This window comes from Miscanthus floridulus, chromosome 6 (assembly GCF_019320115.1).
Source record: "Miscanthus floridulus cultivar M001 chromosome 6, ASM1932011v1, whole genome shotgun sequence".
Lineage (NCBI taxonomy): Eukaryota > Viridiplantae > Streptophyta > Magnoliopsida > Poales > Poaceae > Miscanthus > Miscanthus floridulus.
In genome coordinates this window covers 122,374,008-122,390,452 of record NC_089585.1, presented here as the reverse complement: position 1 = coordinate 122,390,452, position 16,445 = coordinate 122,374,008, and the positions used below count along the sequence as shown (strand labels likewise).

The 16,445-nt window shown below is 43.7% G+C and overlaps 1 protein-coding gene across 1 annotated transcript; it reads left to right on the top strand.

The window, feature by feature from the left end:
• The first annotated feature begins 3,156 nt into the window (after positions 1-3,156).
• On the top strand, positions 3,157-9,981 carry LOC136459400 (uncharacterized). The gene is made up of 3 exons (XM_066459264.1): positions 3,157-3,570; positions 3,656-3,793; positions 8,869-9,981. Exons 1-3 carry the CDS (start codon positions 3,197-3,199, stop codon positions 9,413-9,415), a joined length of 1,059 nt encoding a protein of 352 aa, XP_066315361.1. The 5' UTR covers positions 3,157-3,196; the 3' UTR covers positions 9,416-9,981.
• Positions 9,982-16,445: the final 6,464 nt, after the last annotated feature.

Below are 16,445 nucleotides of genomic sequence, written 5' to 3'. Positions count from 1 at the left end.
AATTTATCCACCTCTTCACGAAAACCTGCCTTGAACCTTAACGAACCATACATCCAAGAGTTCATGTACTCCATCTTTTACAACAACAACAAAACAAACATTAAAGGACTACTTATTCAGATATATATAAAAAATGAATCAAATTAATAATTACTTGAGAATAATTGTATATACTTCAGATATATATGAATATAAATCTAATATAATTACATGAAGCATACAAACACACCATGATAGAGGAAAATTAATTAATGGCCCATTTATCCATAAATAATTAAAATACATATTTATTAATTATAATAAACAATTTCAAAGACAACAATTAGCAACAATTATACTTTATCCAATATCTTTCATACAAACCCTAGTCCAATTTTATTAAACATAAATTTACAAAAACAAAATTAATAAAAAAACCAAACCCTAGATCTAGATCCACATGCACATGAAACATCCATAAAACTAACTAATTATTCACTAAAATCAAGAAACATGGGTATGATCTTGTTCCCATCCCTAATTTACCCTAGTACATTTAAAACTTGGGTCTAATTTGCTTCATAAGTAGCTCAAGCACCATAGAAGAGAGAGAAAAACAAAACTCTAATTACTCACTAACCAACCATTAAAACTACAAAAAAAGTGTGGAATAACATTTTCTTACCTTCTACAACCTCTCCACCAAAGAATTTGAGACCAAAAACTCCCCCTCTTAGTAGAGCAATTTTTGGGAGGTGCCAAAGGCCTCTCCACCTTTGTTTCACAGGTTGGAGTAAGTGACCCGAGGAGGAAGAAAATGCTGCAACTGTTTTATATGTGGAGCATTTGTAGGGGCGGCTGGTGATTGAGTCGCCCCTACAAATCGGAGCTATATATACGAGGGGGGGGGTCATTTGTAGGGGCGGCTGGTGATTGAGCCGCCCCTACAAATCGGAGCTATGTATACGGGGGCATTTGTAGGGGCGGCTCAATCACCAGCCGCCCCTACAAATAGCAACTCTAGAGACGGCTGGTGATTGAGCCGCCCCTACAAATCAGACCCTATTTGTAGGGGCGGCTCGTATCACCAGCCGCCCCTGCTGTTCCATTTGTAGGGGCGATTGGTGTCTGGGCACCCGAGCACGCCACTGTAGGGGCGGCTCCATCACCAGCCGCCCCTACAAAAAATGAACCGTTGCTAAAAATCGTTTTTTACGTAGTGGGGGACGAGAGAATAAATTGCATTGTTTGCCTTTCTATTGGGGCTGCTTTTGTATTTTTCTTTGTTTGGGTTTGTTGCTGATGTAAAGGTTGAAACAAGCAACCAAGCGATTGGGATGTCTTTTGGAAACCTAAAAAATTGGCTTATATGACAAAATGGATTAAAAGCCGAAAACTAGTTGAGTGGTTTTTCGAGCTTTTGGTTTGCCGAGTAGCTAAAGATTTATTATGAAAACTAATAGCAGAAAGCCATCGGCAAGTTGAAAGCTTAGAAATACAACTTTTTAGTCAAAAGTGTAAATATATATCTGTCGGTGTTTTCGGACCACCGATGAGTAAATTTGTATTTGCGCGTCTGTCTCGGATGGTGTGCTCGGAGGACACAGGAGTTTATATTGGTTCGGGCGGAATGTCCCTACGTCCAGCTCGCTACTGCTCGTGTCACCGGCACTTGGTTTACATTAGGGGTTACAAACAGGCGAGAGAGGGATATGATCCCAAGTCTCTGGTGGAAGGAGTGAACGGGTGCTGAGAGCTCGCTCGCTACTCAGTCGTGTGCTCGTGTCGTGCTCTTGTGTTTTGATTTTTCGTGTCCCGATCCCCCTCCATGGGGCGCCTTGCTTCCCCTTTTATAGATGAAGGGAAAGTGCGGGTTACAGAGAAGGAAAAGTAGAAGAATGAGAGAGAGAAGAAGGCTTCTAGGGTTGCTGGGTCCTTCTTCTCCATCATGTGGGTCCCGCTGATCCTGTAGATGTCAACAGAGATGGCTCCATGTCGTGGCCCTGTTCATCACTGGTGCCATGCGTAGGCGTCATCCGTCGGTCATGGCGTTCCACTCCATCACGGTGGACGTCGTGGTGAACTAACACGCCTGTCAGTGTCCGTACGGGGATTAGGCACAACAACACCGGCACGTCCGACACTGTTCTTGATGTGAATCCCCAGGTATGACCCGTCATGGCCACGGGTTACATCGAGGCGTGCCAGCCTCTTCCCTGGTGTCAGAGTTTTGACCTACGCCCATACGCTTGGACCTGGAGTGGTTGACGGCGGTATGGGTCCCCGTCAGACGAGACGGAACCCGCGTCCTCGCGGTCGGGGGAGATGAAGCCCGCGACCTTGGGCGAGACCGGCCTCGGGGTCGGGCGAGACGGAGCCCGCGGCCTTGGGGTTCGCTCGAGACCTTTTAATACGTCTCGAGCCATCCGGAGAAATCAACGCGGGCGCTAACTTCCTTGCTTTGAGTATCGCTAATATCGATACCGACAATATCTTGAGTTTGAATTTTGTCAGTATCAATTAAATATGATAATTATAGTCAACTTCTAAAGATTTATTACGAAAACTAATAGCAGAAAGCCATCGGCAAGTTGAAAGCTTAGAAATACAACTTTTTAGTGAAAAGTCTAAATAGATATCTTGAGTTTTAATTTTGTCAGGATCAATTAAATATGATAATTATAGTCAACTTCTATCCATGTTTAAAGCCCGAGGGAGCCTACATGTGAGAGAGGGTGTTGAACTATAAGTGAACCGTCCATCTTTTTCCATAAACTTTAGCTTTTGCCTTATTGATCAGCAATGCAGCTTAATACATTCTCATTTTTTTTCACGATCTCATCTTATCATGTAGAGATGATGTACCCTAATAACTTGCCCGAAGGAACACCAAAGGTAAGCATAGGTCTCCCAAGGTGAGAACCCGTTTACGGTTTACAATGTTCAGTATTACACACAGAACAGTTGAGTGTCGACACCAATACATATGATCAGAATATCAAATCATATACTCTTTGAATTAGTAAGCTAAGGAAATACTAGTTGCAATTAAGTAAAGTAAAAAGAGTTACAATTAACAAAGCAGGCTGTTCAAATTAATCGTACCTGTCCCCCGCACTGCGTCATTCCAACTGCGTACGTTTCTATAAAAAAGGTCTTCCGTCGTCCCATTACTCCGTTACCTTTAGATGGGTTGTTAGTTTCCAACCGGTACTTGATGGGAGATGGGGATGGGGACTATGCGCTGCACCCTCAGGCCGGCGCCGCCGACGTGGCCGTCTGGCCCGGCGAGCTTGACGAGCAGCTCATAACCGAGCTCCTCAGCGACGACAGCCTCCTCCTCCTCGGCGCCCTGCAGCAGGTCCCCGCCAGCGACTCGGAGCAGCACTGCTCTCGTGACACAGGCCCGTCATCTGCTCCCGCCGCGCCGTGCATCAGCGGCGGCGGCGGCGAGTTGCTTCCGCAGCCGGAGGCGGCGAGCAGGGCCCTGTGCTCGGTGTACACCGGCCCGACGATCCGGGACATCGAGAAAGCGCTGTCGACATCCAGGCCGTATCCCTGGGGCAGCCGCCGCTACAGTCCAATGCATCTGTACGTGCATATATCTGATCCGTGCATGGATTGATGGAAGCTAGAAGGCTGACGACGGCATATGGGTTTTGGTTGAAAATTGAAGTGGCAGGTTGGGAGCGGCGAGTCGAGCGCCGGAGAAGTACACGACGAAGGTGAGGAGCTGTGGTGGCAAGACGCCGAGCGACGGGTACAAGTGGAGGAAGTACGGGCAGAAGTCCATCAAGAACAAACCCCATCCCAGGTGCAGTACGATCCACGAGTTTAATTTAGCTCTATTTACTTCTCATACAGTACTACGTTCTTGGCTTTAATTTGACCGTTGATCCCCCCCCCCCCCCCCCCCCCCCCCCCCCAAACCCCAACTCTTACATACTAGAAAAAATTTCAAATAAAATTGTTCGTTGCTCTTCGCGTATATCGATTGGATCGCAAATAGATCTATTCTGGGTCATGTATGCATGCGCAATCTCGCAGGAAGGGGGCTTCTATATGCGCGCTAGCTAGTTCTTCAAAGGTGAAAGGTCGCTTCGCTTGTAGTACTGTGCTACGTACAGCACATCTAGATTTTGTCGACTTATGGCATGATCGTCGGTGCAATCATGCAATTAATATGCATGCGAGAGTTTGAACAATGCCGCCGCAGGTGAACTATATACCCGGCACGGCGCCCCAGGGGCATGAGCGGCGGCCGAGCGCACATACACGTCCGCCCGCCTGCGCTCGGCCGCCGGAGCGGTGCGGCCATATGCATGCCATGAACTAGCAGTGTTTCGCGGCTTGTCGCGGTCGATGCATGACGCCCTGGCAAATCTGCCTGGCACAGGCATGCATCCCAGGCGTTGATTTTTGAACGCCTGGGGTCGGATGCATGTGCCTGGGTGCAGCTCCCCAGGCAGGGCTCAAACCAAACAGCCCCGTAGTACGTGTGTGCTAGATCTCCGATGGTAGGTCAGAGATGGACACGTTTCTGGCTTCTACCGGTAGCTAGTGCCGGATGCAGACCCTCACAGCTAGCGGCTGTGCAAGTCATGCATGAGCTGAGCAGATGACTGGAGATGGCAGATGAGGCCATGAAGGCCTTTGGCGGGGTCGCGGGGAACCGGGGAAAGACCAAAGTACTGACACGAGCAAGAAGATAGGGATTCTAGTTGGCTTGCATATATATGTCGTGGAGTGAAAAGAGGCTGGCAGAAGGAGGAGTAATTAATTAGAGAGACATGTGTGGCCTACTCCGATCCATGGCGACTTTTCTGGCCCTGTTTAGTTCCACCAAATTCCTAACTTCGATACTATACAAAAAGAAGATTCTCCATCACATCAAACTTGCGGTATATGCATGGAGTAATAAATGTTGACGAAATCAAAAACTAATTGTACAGTTTGGTTGTACTTTGCGAGACAAACGTTTTGAACCTAATTAGTCAACGATTGGACAATTAGTACCAAATAAAAATAAAACGACACTGTAGCTACAGTATAGCTACAGTGCGTTTGCCGGCGCCGATTCGGCCAAACTAAACATGGCCAAGACTCATTTCCTAGCTGTTGTTCGTTCACCAGTTAGCTAACTATATACACCACTAATAGGCTGCACCTCTAGTAGGTAGCTAAGAAATTTCCCCCAAAGATTATTATTCGTAGATTCTTGGTTACGTATCTCTACATTGTTTGGCTAATGTTGGCAATTTGATCACACTGTCGGAAAGACGATACAAAGTAGTACCAGTCTTCTAGATATTGTAGGGTCTAGCTAGCTCGATCAATTAGTCCATATATCATAATAATGTCCTGGAAGATTAGTGCCAATTAAACACACACTAGGACATCGAATCGCATATACATGGATCAGTAACGTTATTAACATACATGTGTACGTTAGAAATCCATGCCTAAATTTAGGCCGCACACAGCTAATAATCAAAATTTCCTATCTTCTGCGCGCTCTCTCTTACTTCTTCGTACTCCACACAATATGTTTTTTTGCGATCATCACAATACTTTCTTAACCGTAGTATACATAGAAATTTTCTTATCTTTATCCGTTAATGATAAACTACGGTTACCAATTATTCTATATATATATATATATATATATATATATATATATATATATATATATATATATATATATATATATATATATTTCCTTTCAATATATGTATTCACCATTTCCTTTCGATACAACAACTCCGTATCCGCTCCCCGTCCACCTTTTTCTAGGGAGATCAGGGTAATTGGACGCATGAGTAAATTAAAAACATTAAAGGATTCCAGGTGAGTAAGCAGTAAGAGACAAAGAAACTATTAAAAAATGTTTAGTCGGTTCAAAATAGTTCGGGGTTCAAAATCATTTACAAAGCTAATTGAAAACAAAAATAAATGAAGGTTGCTATTTAGTTTGTTAATAACATACTAAACCTTTTGGTTTAGCAAGTTAATTATAGGAAACATGTGGAGTTGCTCTTAGTCATAGTAGATATAAATAATTTAGATGTATATTTACAGATACTTCAGCTTTTTTTTAGCAACTATGAAGGTGGGTAATTTATCGGATGTCTCCAAAAAGCAAAAGGTGGGTACGACCAATTTGAGCGTGCTCATTAATGTAAGAAAATAGTGTTTTGGGGAGAGTCCTAGCTTGTATAAGGAGATATTTAGGAAACCAAACAACTGGGCTTTGTATTACGACTCCCTGGATAAGGAGATACGCAGGCAACCAATCAGACCTCATGTGCTCCACTCGATTTGAGAAGACCGTTGTCACTATATTGTCAATGCCCCTAGCTGCATGCCTGCATCGTCTATGGATATCAGCAGTCCTGGAGGTGACCGTATGGTCCTTTGAAGGATCTCAAAAGAACCCCAGCTAGCTGTCAGCAAACTCTGCTTTTTAATATCGCCAGTCCCTGGAGGTGACCCTTGGCCCTTTTAAGCATCTCAAAGAATCCTAGCTAGTCTGACTAAAAACGCCATAGGAAAGTGGAAAGAACAATTGTGTCCATATCCTACTGAGGCCGTTGGCCCCTCTATCTTCTAGTTAACCTGGTTGAATCTGCACCAAGAAAGGGTCTGCAACCTTTGAAGAACCCATCCACACAAGTCTTAAGTCGACAAGCATCCTCTTAAACCTCACTTATTCCTATCTTTTGCATTAAATCACCACCAAACTTCCAAGATTAGTCCTCTCTACCTCTGCCTTCACTTACCTATGATTTGTTCTATGTTTCTTATTCCATCCCAAACCACATAGTATGACAACTTTATACTATACTTATCTAACTCCGTAAGTGCAAAAGCACCTATTGCATGGTCCTCCCTTAGCAGATCAACGACCCTGTCCAAAACATAATGTAACTCACTACAAATCGGTTGACATAGACCATATGTAAAGAGAACACATGTTACAGTTAAGCATGTTACAGTCAAGCAATGAAGGAGTATACATGGCCAAATTAAGGTGTGGCATGCACCATACCTTGCCATACCGAGCCCTCCACCCTTGAACCCCTAGATCAAGGTATGGCACACACCATACCTTGCCCTCTCAAACCATCCGCCCTTGAACCCATGTCTCTCCATCATCACTAAGGGCTTATATGGATGCGCATGTATTCATCTCAATCCACATGTGTTGAAGTGGATTGGAGTGGAATTAAGCTAAGTTTTATTCCATTCCACTCCAATACATGTGGATTGAATGCATCCAAACAAGGCCTAAGAGAATTTGCTTCTTTGAATGTATTTGCATTCTTTGACTCCTTTGTCCCAACTTGTGCACTTGTCCTAGAAGATGTCCTAGAAGCATAGAATGGTCAACTCCAAGATCAACAGATGCATTCTCATCAACATTGGTATATGAATCTTGTATTGCCTCAGTAGATTGGCTAGTCTACCGTTGGCTAAGTTACTGCCACTAGTCACAGTCACTTCTAAAAGTCTCTCTTTCGGCCGATTAGAAAGAGTGTTTTATTACCTTCGGGGTATCCTCTATGTTTGTAGTGTAAGCTGGCAGACTCCACCAGTGTTCAATGCACTTGAGCAAATTTTGTAAAAGAAAAAAGAGCTCCGTTTTGGTGTTGAGGCAACCATGGCGGCATATAACAGGGAAACCTGCTTGCCTCGTTGATGGAACGTACGACAACCTAGTGTCTTACTCCCACCATTCTAAATTATAAGACGTTTGGTTTTTTTAGATCCATTGGTTTTTACTAGGTACCTAGACATAAGTGTATATCTAGATGCATAGCAAAATCTATGTTTCTAGAAATCACAAAACGTCTTATAATTTGGAATAGAGGGAGTATTAATTCAATGCAACCCATCTCGTGGATTATTGATTATACCAGTGCCTTTGCTAGCAGTAAAAGAGTACGGAGTCACATATAACCATCTCGCCATTCTGTGGTGCCACTGTGTAAAGACAGTGCAAACTTATGTGATACAGTAGAACTAAGATTAAGAAAGGTGCTACACTTCCCTGCTGGAACCTGCCAAGACCTGCTTGCCAAATGTTTATTGTTTAGATTAGAGAAACAGGCGAGCTGATAGCAACATCCGCGTCGCTTATTACTGCCTAGTAGAAGCTGAAATACGCCTTGTTCGTTTCGCCGAAGAGTCAGGCTAAAAAATACTATTTACTGATTTGTTGTGAGAGAAAATCACAATATTATAACTGATACGTTCACCGAACGGGGCCAAGTAGTTTCAGCAGGAGTTCACGGTCCCAATTGTGACTCGATCATTATTCAACCCGTTGGACTGACGATCCCAGGAGGATAGATATTTCATCCAACAATAAATAAAGATGTGCACGGTACGGCAACCACTAACAACCATCTACGTCTCATTAACTGGCTCTAAATTAACTAAAAAGGGTTGGTTTCAGTCTTTCAGCTGACCTGTCTTTTCAGGTCCAGGAAACCTGAAGCGACGTGTCTAGCACTCTTTCTTAAAATTTTGCGTACCACTTGTTTAGGGAAAATAGATTTTGTTTCGGCCACGTTGACGACAGATACTTCCTCAGTTTTGAAAACAAACTCTGATTATTATAGTTTTATACTGTATCAAACAAAAAATATTTAAATCTTTCGTCATCAGTTCCTATAGATTGGTAGTATGATTTAACAACATGAAAATATATTGTGAAAGTAATTCTCATGGTGAATCTAAAAGCTTATAAATCTTATTATTATGACGCTAAACTACTAGTAAATAATTATTTTGAGAGAGAGAGAGGGACTATTTTTGTTTCTAAAGCTATATGAACTACTTGGCTGGCTGGTCATATATTTGCGTGCATGCTTTTCTGTGACGCAGGAGCTACTACAAGTGCACGAGCTCCCGATGCGTCGCGAAGAAGCACGTGGAGAAATCCACGGACGACCCGGAGTGGCTGATCGTCACGTACGAGGGCCCGCACCTGCACGGCTCGCAGCCGCTCTTCCCGCGCCCGCAGTGGCTGTCGATTGACCTGTCCGGCGCGGGAGCGGCAACCACGAAGACGAAGCAGGCCTCCTCCCCGGCCGCGTCAGCCGCGCTCGCAAGCGACGACGGGGGCGGCGGCTGGCCACCGAGCCAGCAAATAATGACGCGCGGGCGCGACGACGCCGAGGCGCGAGGAGGGCCCACGGCTGCTGCAGGCGAGATGGCGACGCCGGGGCCACCTCGGATCGGACGCGCGGGTGGCGCCGTGTCGACGCAGCCGCGCCTGGTGCTGACCGCGGACTCGTGCGACGACGGCTCCACCGCCTCCGTGCCGCCGCCGCGGGCTGCTGCGTCGTTTCACTGTGACTCGCCGCCTACGACCTGGTCGTGCCATGACTTCCCCTTCGCCTGGTCCCCTGAAGCTCCTCTGCTTCTGTAGAAGCCCGTAGCCAAACCAGCTCGATCATCTACGAATAGGAATATGCATGGCTACGAATAGGAATATGCATAAATAGGTCTCAAAGGGATCAAAAGATCTGAGACGCCAGCGGTTTAGTATATCCCATACAAAAATAACTCAAGTGACTAAAGCCAGAACACTGACGTGAAGCTACCTAAGTTGGTGCAGCGACAGTGATAAAAGGGCTTACCACTTTTCTAGTTAACCAGACGACGGCTCCTACTTACTACTATATTGTACAGTAAACTGGGCATCACAAGTGCCAGTGGATGCTCTAGCTCCAGAAGAAAATGTTAAATTCCTCTTTTACCCATACATTATAAAGCCTCATTGGTTATGTAAGGCCCTGTCTAGATCTTTAGTCGTTGAACTAAAGTTTAGTCTCTAAATTTTAGTCTAAGATGGTTGTTTGGTCTCAGGTGCTAAAAGGTGACTAAAAGGTGAAAAAGGGGAGGAGAGGGAAAGAGAGTGGAAGCATTTTTACCTCTTTTTAGCCTCATGGACAAATGGACTAATGGGGGCTAAGAATTAGTCATCCTCTTTTAGCCTACTTGTTTGGTTCCCTAAAGACTAAAAGTAGGCAAAAAGTAAATGATTGAAGGAGCACATAGGATCTAAACAGGCCCTAGAATTGGTTGGCCGTGCGCCACCGTGGTTCAAGCATCTCCATCAAGCATATAGTGTCATCGTTGCTCTCAGGATTACACACTATTCTATTTTCTTTTGAAAGAAGATTCACTACTCAGTTTTAACGAAGGAACATAATTACGAGTATAAAAGTTGGGGGTGGATTATTCCCGACTAACAAGAGCACAACAAAAAGAGCAGAAGAACCCGCTAAAGAAAGCTGTCCTTTTACAAAAGGTTTTGAGATTAGAGACATCCGACAGCATGCAGCCTGTTCGGCTGGAGCGGCTGGCTGGCCGGTGCTGGCCAGCCATCTCAAGCGGAACTGTTCACGTGAACAGTGTTTTTTAGCTACGAACAATATTTTTCTCTCACACAAATCAGTCAGCAGTAATTTCTCACGAACCAGCAACAAACAAGCCAACAGTTCCGAACAGACTGATGTTCCTTGTACTACCTCCCTCCTAAAAAAATATATAACTATGGATTGCGTGCCACGAAAAGTGATTCACGTCTGACCAAATTTTTAATGAATAATATTCACAGTTATGTCTTTAAATTAATTTATTTTATAAATACAATTCGCAATTAATCTGATGATATTTATTTGGTATCATAAACATGAATATTTTTTATTTATAATTGATCAAACTTAAGGGCATCGTTCGCTTGGTTGAATTTGGCTGAAAAGCACTGTTCCGGCTGAATTTTTGTGAGAGAAAAACACTGTTCCGGCTGAAAAAAAGAAGCCGAACAAACCGGCTTTTAAGGTCAGCCGAACCCGTACTAAAATATGATACTGTGCTAGAATTACATTCTTTTGAGAACGGCAGTTTGTAGGTCTCTTCATCTTGTTCACCACCTTTGCAACAGTCTCGTGATCACTCTTTCTTGAGTATAGATGTATATTTCTTCAGCGTTTAGTTGTAGCGGTTTTGCAACAATTGGCCTAATCAGTTACGGTATTTTTCTTCAAGGCATATGGGTAGTGATCTAATCTCATAATCTCCTTTTTGATTTTTAGTCTGTGTGCTTTTGTAGAGATCGAAAGTGGTTTCATAATTATTGTATCAGCTCGATGTAATAATTATGATTTAATAAAATCATTTCTCTATAAAAAAATATCTAATTTCTGCAACAAATCATCTCTGTTGGCCTATTAGGGAATATCTTTTCGGTTGCCATTCTATTTCTGGTCTCCAAATTGACCAAGTGAGACCTGCAAAATTGAAAATTCCTAAGCCTTGAGAGAGGTCCCTAACTTGGGCAGAAAACTCTAAAAATACTACATCCATCCCCAAATAAATCAGTTTCTTGAGTTGCCCTAAGTCAAACTTTATTATTTTAATGAAACTTATAGAGAAGAACACAAATATTAATCAGTATTATCACAATAACTAGGAACTATATGTTTGTATTGTACTTATTTAGTGTCATAGATACTGATATATTATTTTATATAAAGTTGGTCAAACTTACAACTCTAGATGCTAATTTATTTCACTACTACAAATTGATTTATCAATGTCGCCACTTTCACTGTCGTAGCGATATAATCGAAAATGTGATACTTGCACCGTCGGTTGGAACGATAGCAAGGCCTCGTGGAACTAAAACCGGTGTTCAAACTTCTACCACCGACGGGTTAACGGTAGATGCGGTAGTGGTATTGGGGTTGCATTTTCTCCGTCGCATGAAAAGCCGGGCCAACTGGGATATGTATTTTGCCCGTCGGCCCTAGCGTTTGGTCAACCGACGGTAAATTCAGCGTGAGTGTTGAATTGCCTCAACTTTCAAGGCCATCAAATCACCATCACTTCTGCCGCCTGAAGGATAAGAGCCACATACCACCCACTGCTCTACATATACTTCAGGCCTGGTGCCCTCTGAAACGACCCCTCTTGTTCATCCATCATCCCCTTCTCTTCCAATCTATAAACAAGATGTCGGACAGCCCCATCAAGTTTCCAAGCAGCCCGTCGTCCAGCGAGGACGAATTGCCTTCCCACCACTCCTCCGAGGAGAACGTTGCCTCCGACGATGGGATGTCTGATTATAGTCCTTCGTAGAGCTCCGAGAAGGAGGACCCGGAGGAGGACGAGGCCGACGCCGACGCCGAAGAAGATGACGACTCCGACTCCGACGATGACTCCGACGACTCCGACTTCGCCTCGCCTCCTCCCAAGCGAGCGAGGATTAAGTAGTTTATAGTTAGTATAAGTAGTTTTAATAGTTTATGTTAGTTATTATGCTTTCGGACGAGTACAATCATATACTCGTTCAAATTGTATCTATATGTTAGATATATATATATATATAATCAATCAATGAAAAAAATTATTCGTGCAGATTTGATCTCTTCAATGCCACCTTTTTTATATGCAATGCAAAGCAAGTTTTTTTCCAATACTACTTCCCAATGCTAGTGCACGGATTTGATCTCTCGATGAATGTTTTTTAATTTTTCTATATATTTGCGAATGAAAGGGGAAAAACTGTCATGTACGGTTGCGGTTGTTTCCAGGAGCATCTAAAAGCAGTTTGACCGCTGACAATCGCCGTATTATAGCGTTGGATTAGCATGGCAATGGTCGACTTAATATGGACACTATTTAACTTATCCCGTACCATCCGTTCTCACTGCCGATCAATCTAGACCGTCCATTTGGCAACAAACCTAGAAGCGTCTGGTCCGTTCCCGACTCCCCTCGGGTCCCGTCGGCGCCTTGGTAGCGGTTCGACCAACTAAAAAATCCCAATACAAATTAGTTCTCCCCACCCGTTGTTGCTTCATCTTTATTCTCCCGACCCATTGCTTCATCTTCATTTTGACCCGTCTCCTGTACTTGCCCTACCTCGAGCACCTTGTATTGTCGTCGTGGACAATGGCCCATGATGGTTAGATGGATTCGGTCACCTCCCTGTTTGCATTTTGTTCCAATTGGTTTTGGGTTCGGTATTAGTTTTGTTCATATTAGAAATTTCTTCATTGCAACAGGTGTCTTACTTCGGAAGAAGCCATTTCAATGCGAGCAACCTTGTGTTTTGGCGTATAGGGGTGGCACCAGGACCCTAGATGATGTTGTTTGCTACTTGGGGATGGACCATTCACCCGAATCGACTATTGATTGTTGAAGCTGCTGTTTGTCACCTTATCGGGCCACAAAATTTGACAAGAATCGTTCAAGACCCTGTTTGTGGAGATATTTTTATGCTTTGTAGGACTAGATATGAAGTAGACATACTTTATAGATACAATGTGTCCGTGGATGAAGATGCTATCATCTTTGCTACGGTTCACTACCTCTAGCTTTTGGGACCGCATCAACCAATTGAGTACCTTAGCAACTGCCTACCCATTCGACATTAAGTCTTAGAATTTGTGAAACTTTTATGTTAATAAAGTTTATATGTACTGATGAAACCTCTAGATTAGTATGTATGAGTACTACATAATCGTTGAACTATTAATTGATTCAGATGGTCTTGATTGTGGTCCACGTGTACACCTCTATGTAAGCACAAAGGATCCAAAATAGGCCTTTTTCTACAGGCAGATACTACCCTGAACCGCCGGTGACACAACATTTCATCTTGGCGGGAGTGCGAGGGTTTTGAAGGATATTTTGGCCAACCTCTTAACTCAAAGTGTGCAACACTTTGAACCCTGACTACTCCATGGCTGTATCTAGCTCCAACTCCTCCCAGTGGTCGATGCCATCCTAGGACGTCGTCGTGAGAAGAACATCGGCTTCCAGCAGAGGAGGCTACAACGTTAGGGGGCCGCCCATCCTGTGCCGTGTCGAGAACCACCCCCGCCACCACTTTTGTGTCGCTGCGGCTTGAAGACGCCTCGGTGGATTTTGTGGAGTGATGGAAACCTAGGACGTCGGTACCACAGATGCTGCAGGGCAAATAATATAACTTGATTTCTTTCTTGTTCATTCTGTTTTCATAATGCAAATGCTAAAATCCTGCTGTACTTATGGTAATTTGGTTTTTTCGTAGCCCGACTTAGATTGCGGGTTTTTTAAGTGGCACGATCCCTAATATGGAAAATTTTGAGGATTTTGATTTTGGATTTACGTAACAAGATTTGGGAGCTAAAGGCGAAGGCCAATGTTACAACAAATGAAGAACATCTGTAGGAAGAGGAAGTGATTATGCCATAGATTGAAGAAATGGCTAGGGATCCAACGAAGGAGATGGAAGAATTCATACCTTTGAGAAAGAAATGTGCTTCCTGTTCTAGTTTTACCTATTTTGTACTTACCTTAGTTCTTGGTATGTTCATTGGCAAGTTGCTTAGTTAACCACAGTAGATTCAAGTATCAATTTATGTATCAGACTGAAATCTGTCACTTTTGTACAACTATTGTTGAACTAAATGCAAGATGATTAACTAGGTGTTCAATTTATTGAACTGTAAATGATAGTAGATCCAAGTATCAATTGATGTGTCGGATTGAAATATGTCACTTTTGTACAACTATTGTGGAACTAAATGCAAGGTGATTAACCAGGTGTTCAATTTATTGAACTGTAGATGATAGTAGATCCAAGTATCAATTGATGTGTTGGAGGCATCGTACTTCCCTAGACACTGGGACCTAGTACAGGGGCAACCAATTTATTGAATTGTATATACACTCTTCTACGGTCCTACCATACCTTTCTCCCATCCATTCCCCACTCTGCTCCCTTGCTCTGCTTTAGCCTGCTAGCATCGGACGAAAGGCAACCTCTCATGTGCTCACTGCTCCTTCACCTCCAACCTCGCCGGTGCACAAATCTTCAGCGCGTCGTCCCTACTTCTCTGTTCTATCCAAATCTAAGGTAATTGCATTAGATCTGTTCCTTCACCAGATTCTATATTCCTTTGTATTACTCTCTCGTGCTCTCTGCTCCTTCACCTCCAATCTAGCTATAGTAATTTTATTGGATCTGCAGATAAAAATGCATCTTCTCATTCTGGAGTTTGTGGCCTTGTATATCCGTGGAGTGCAGCTTTTGAGCCTTATTGTCCTCAGTATTGGTTCACTGAATCAGTGCTTTGTGAGCAAAGTCGATGAGCTAAATGAAAGTGTACCAATGGATGTGGATAGGGTTGTAGTGGTCAAGGCTCAGGATGACATGGAGATTGACAATGATACCGTGGAGGTTGACAACGATCTGTAGGATCTTATGGAGATTCACAATGATCCCATGCAGGTCGAATAGGATCTGCATGGAGAATGATTAATTATGCAACCAATGATGTACATATAAAGGCCTTTTAACTTTTGCATAGTGTTAGCCTAATTAGTATCTGCATTTTAGCTTTCGCCATGCTTGTTAGCTTGGTAGTGTCCACCTACTTATTCGGTATGAATGTATGGAACTCAAGTTGGATTCCTTTCAATCTGAGAATACTGGCATTGTGCTTTTCTTATGTTTTCTATGAGCGTGTTTTGGCTTTCTTTCAATATAAACCTATGCGCCTTATTATTTACCATCGAACTCAAGTTGGCTTCATTTCAATCTAAGTACTAGAATTGTGCTTTTCTTAGTTTTCTAAGCGCGCAGTTTTGCTTTGTTTTAATGCCAAACGTTAAGATTGTGTGCCTTAGTGTTAATCATCATATCATACACATGTCTTCGGGTGGTAATAGGACCGAGCCGCCGATGATGGTACTGTGTATTCATCGCCACTTAGTTGAAAAAATTCTAATCCCGTGTTTGAACCCTCCCATGCGGAACTGATGAAAGTTTGATTCCCACATGCCATAAAAGTTATGGAGAGAGCAAGCAACCCCTACTCCAACATCCCCCCTAACCCCTCACCCCCTACACCCCCTACCCCTACCCTGCCACCGCCCTCGCTCCCTCCACACACATAGCTTTTCTTTTTCTCATTGCTGCTGTTCATCATCGCCGCTCCTGCTCATCAACACTGCTTAGCTCTTGCTCCGTGCTGGTGGACATCGCTAGATTACCTACACAGATCCACCGGTGAATGAGCTACTGCTGTCACCAGCATTGCCACTCATGCTCACCACCGCCAGATCCAAAGGCAAGTGTAATAAGGCCTTACTTGCATAGCCGTTCCTTGTCCTCGAAACTCATCTCCTTACTAATGTTTATTGATGCAATTCCACGATAGGGCAGCCTCATCTCTTCGGCTGGTGGTGTCCTTCCAAATGAAGGAGACCCCCAACATGAGGAACGTAGTGGACAACCTCTCAAACGATGTGCTTGGTGACATCTTCCGCTACCTCCCCATCCGGTCCTTGTACTGCTGCAAGTATGTCTATCGCTCCTGAAAGTGCATCATCACCGACTCCTATCAATGTAAGAAGCTTTCACAGACTATCATCGGCTTCTTCTATGGCAGCTGGTGGAA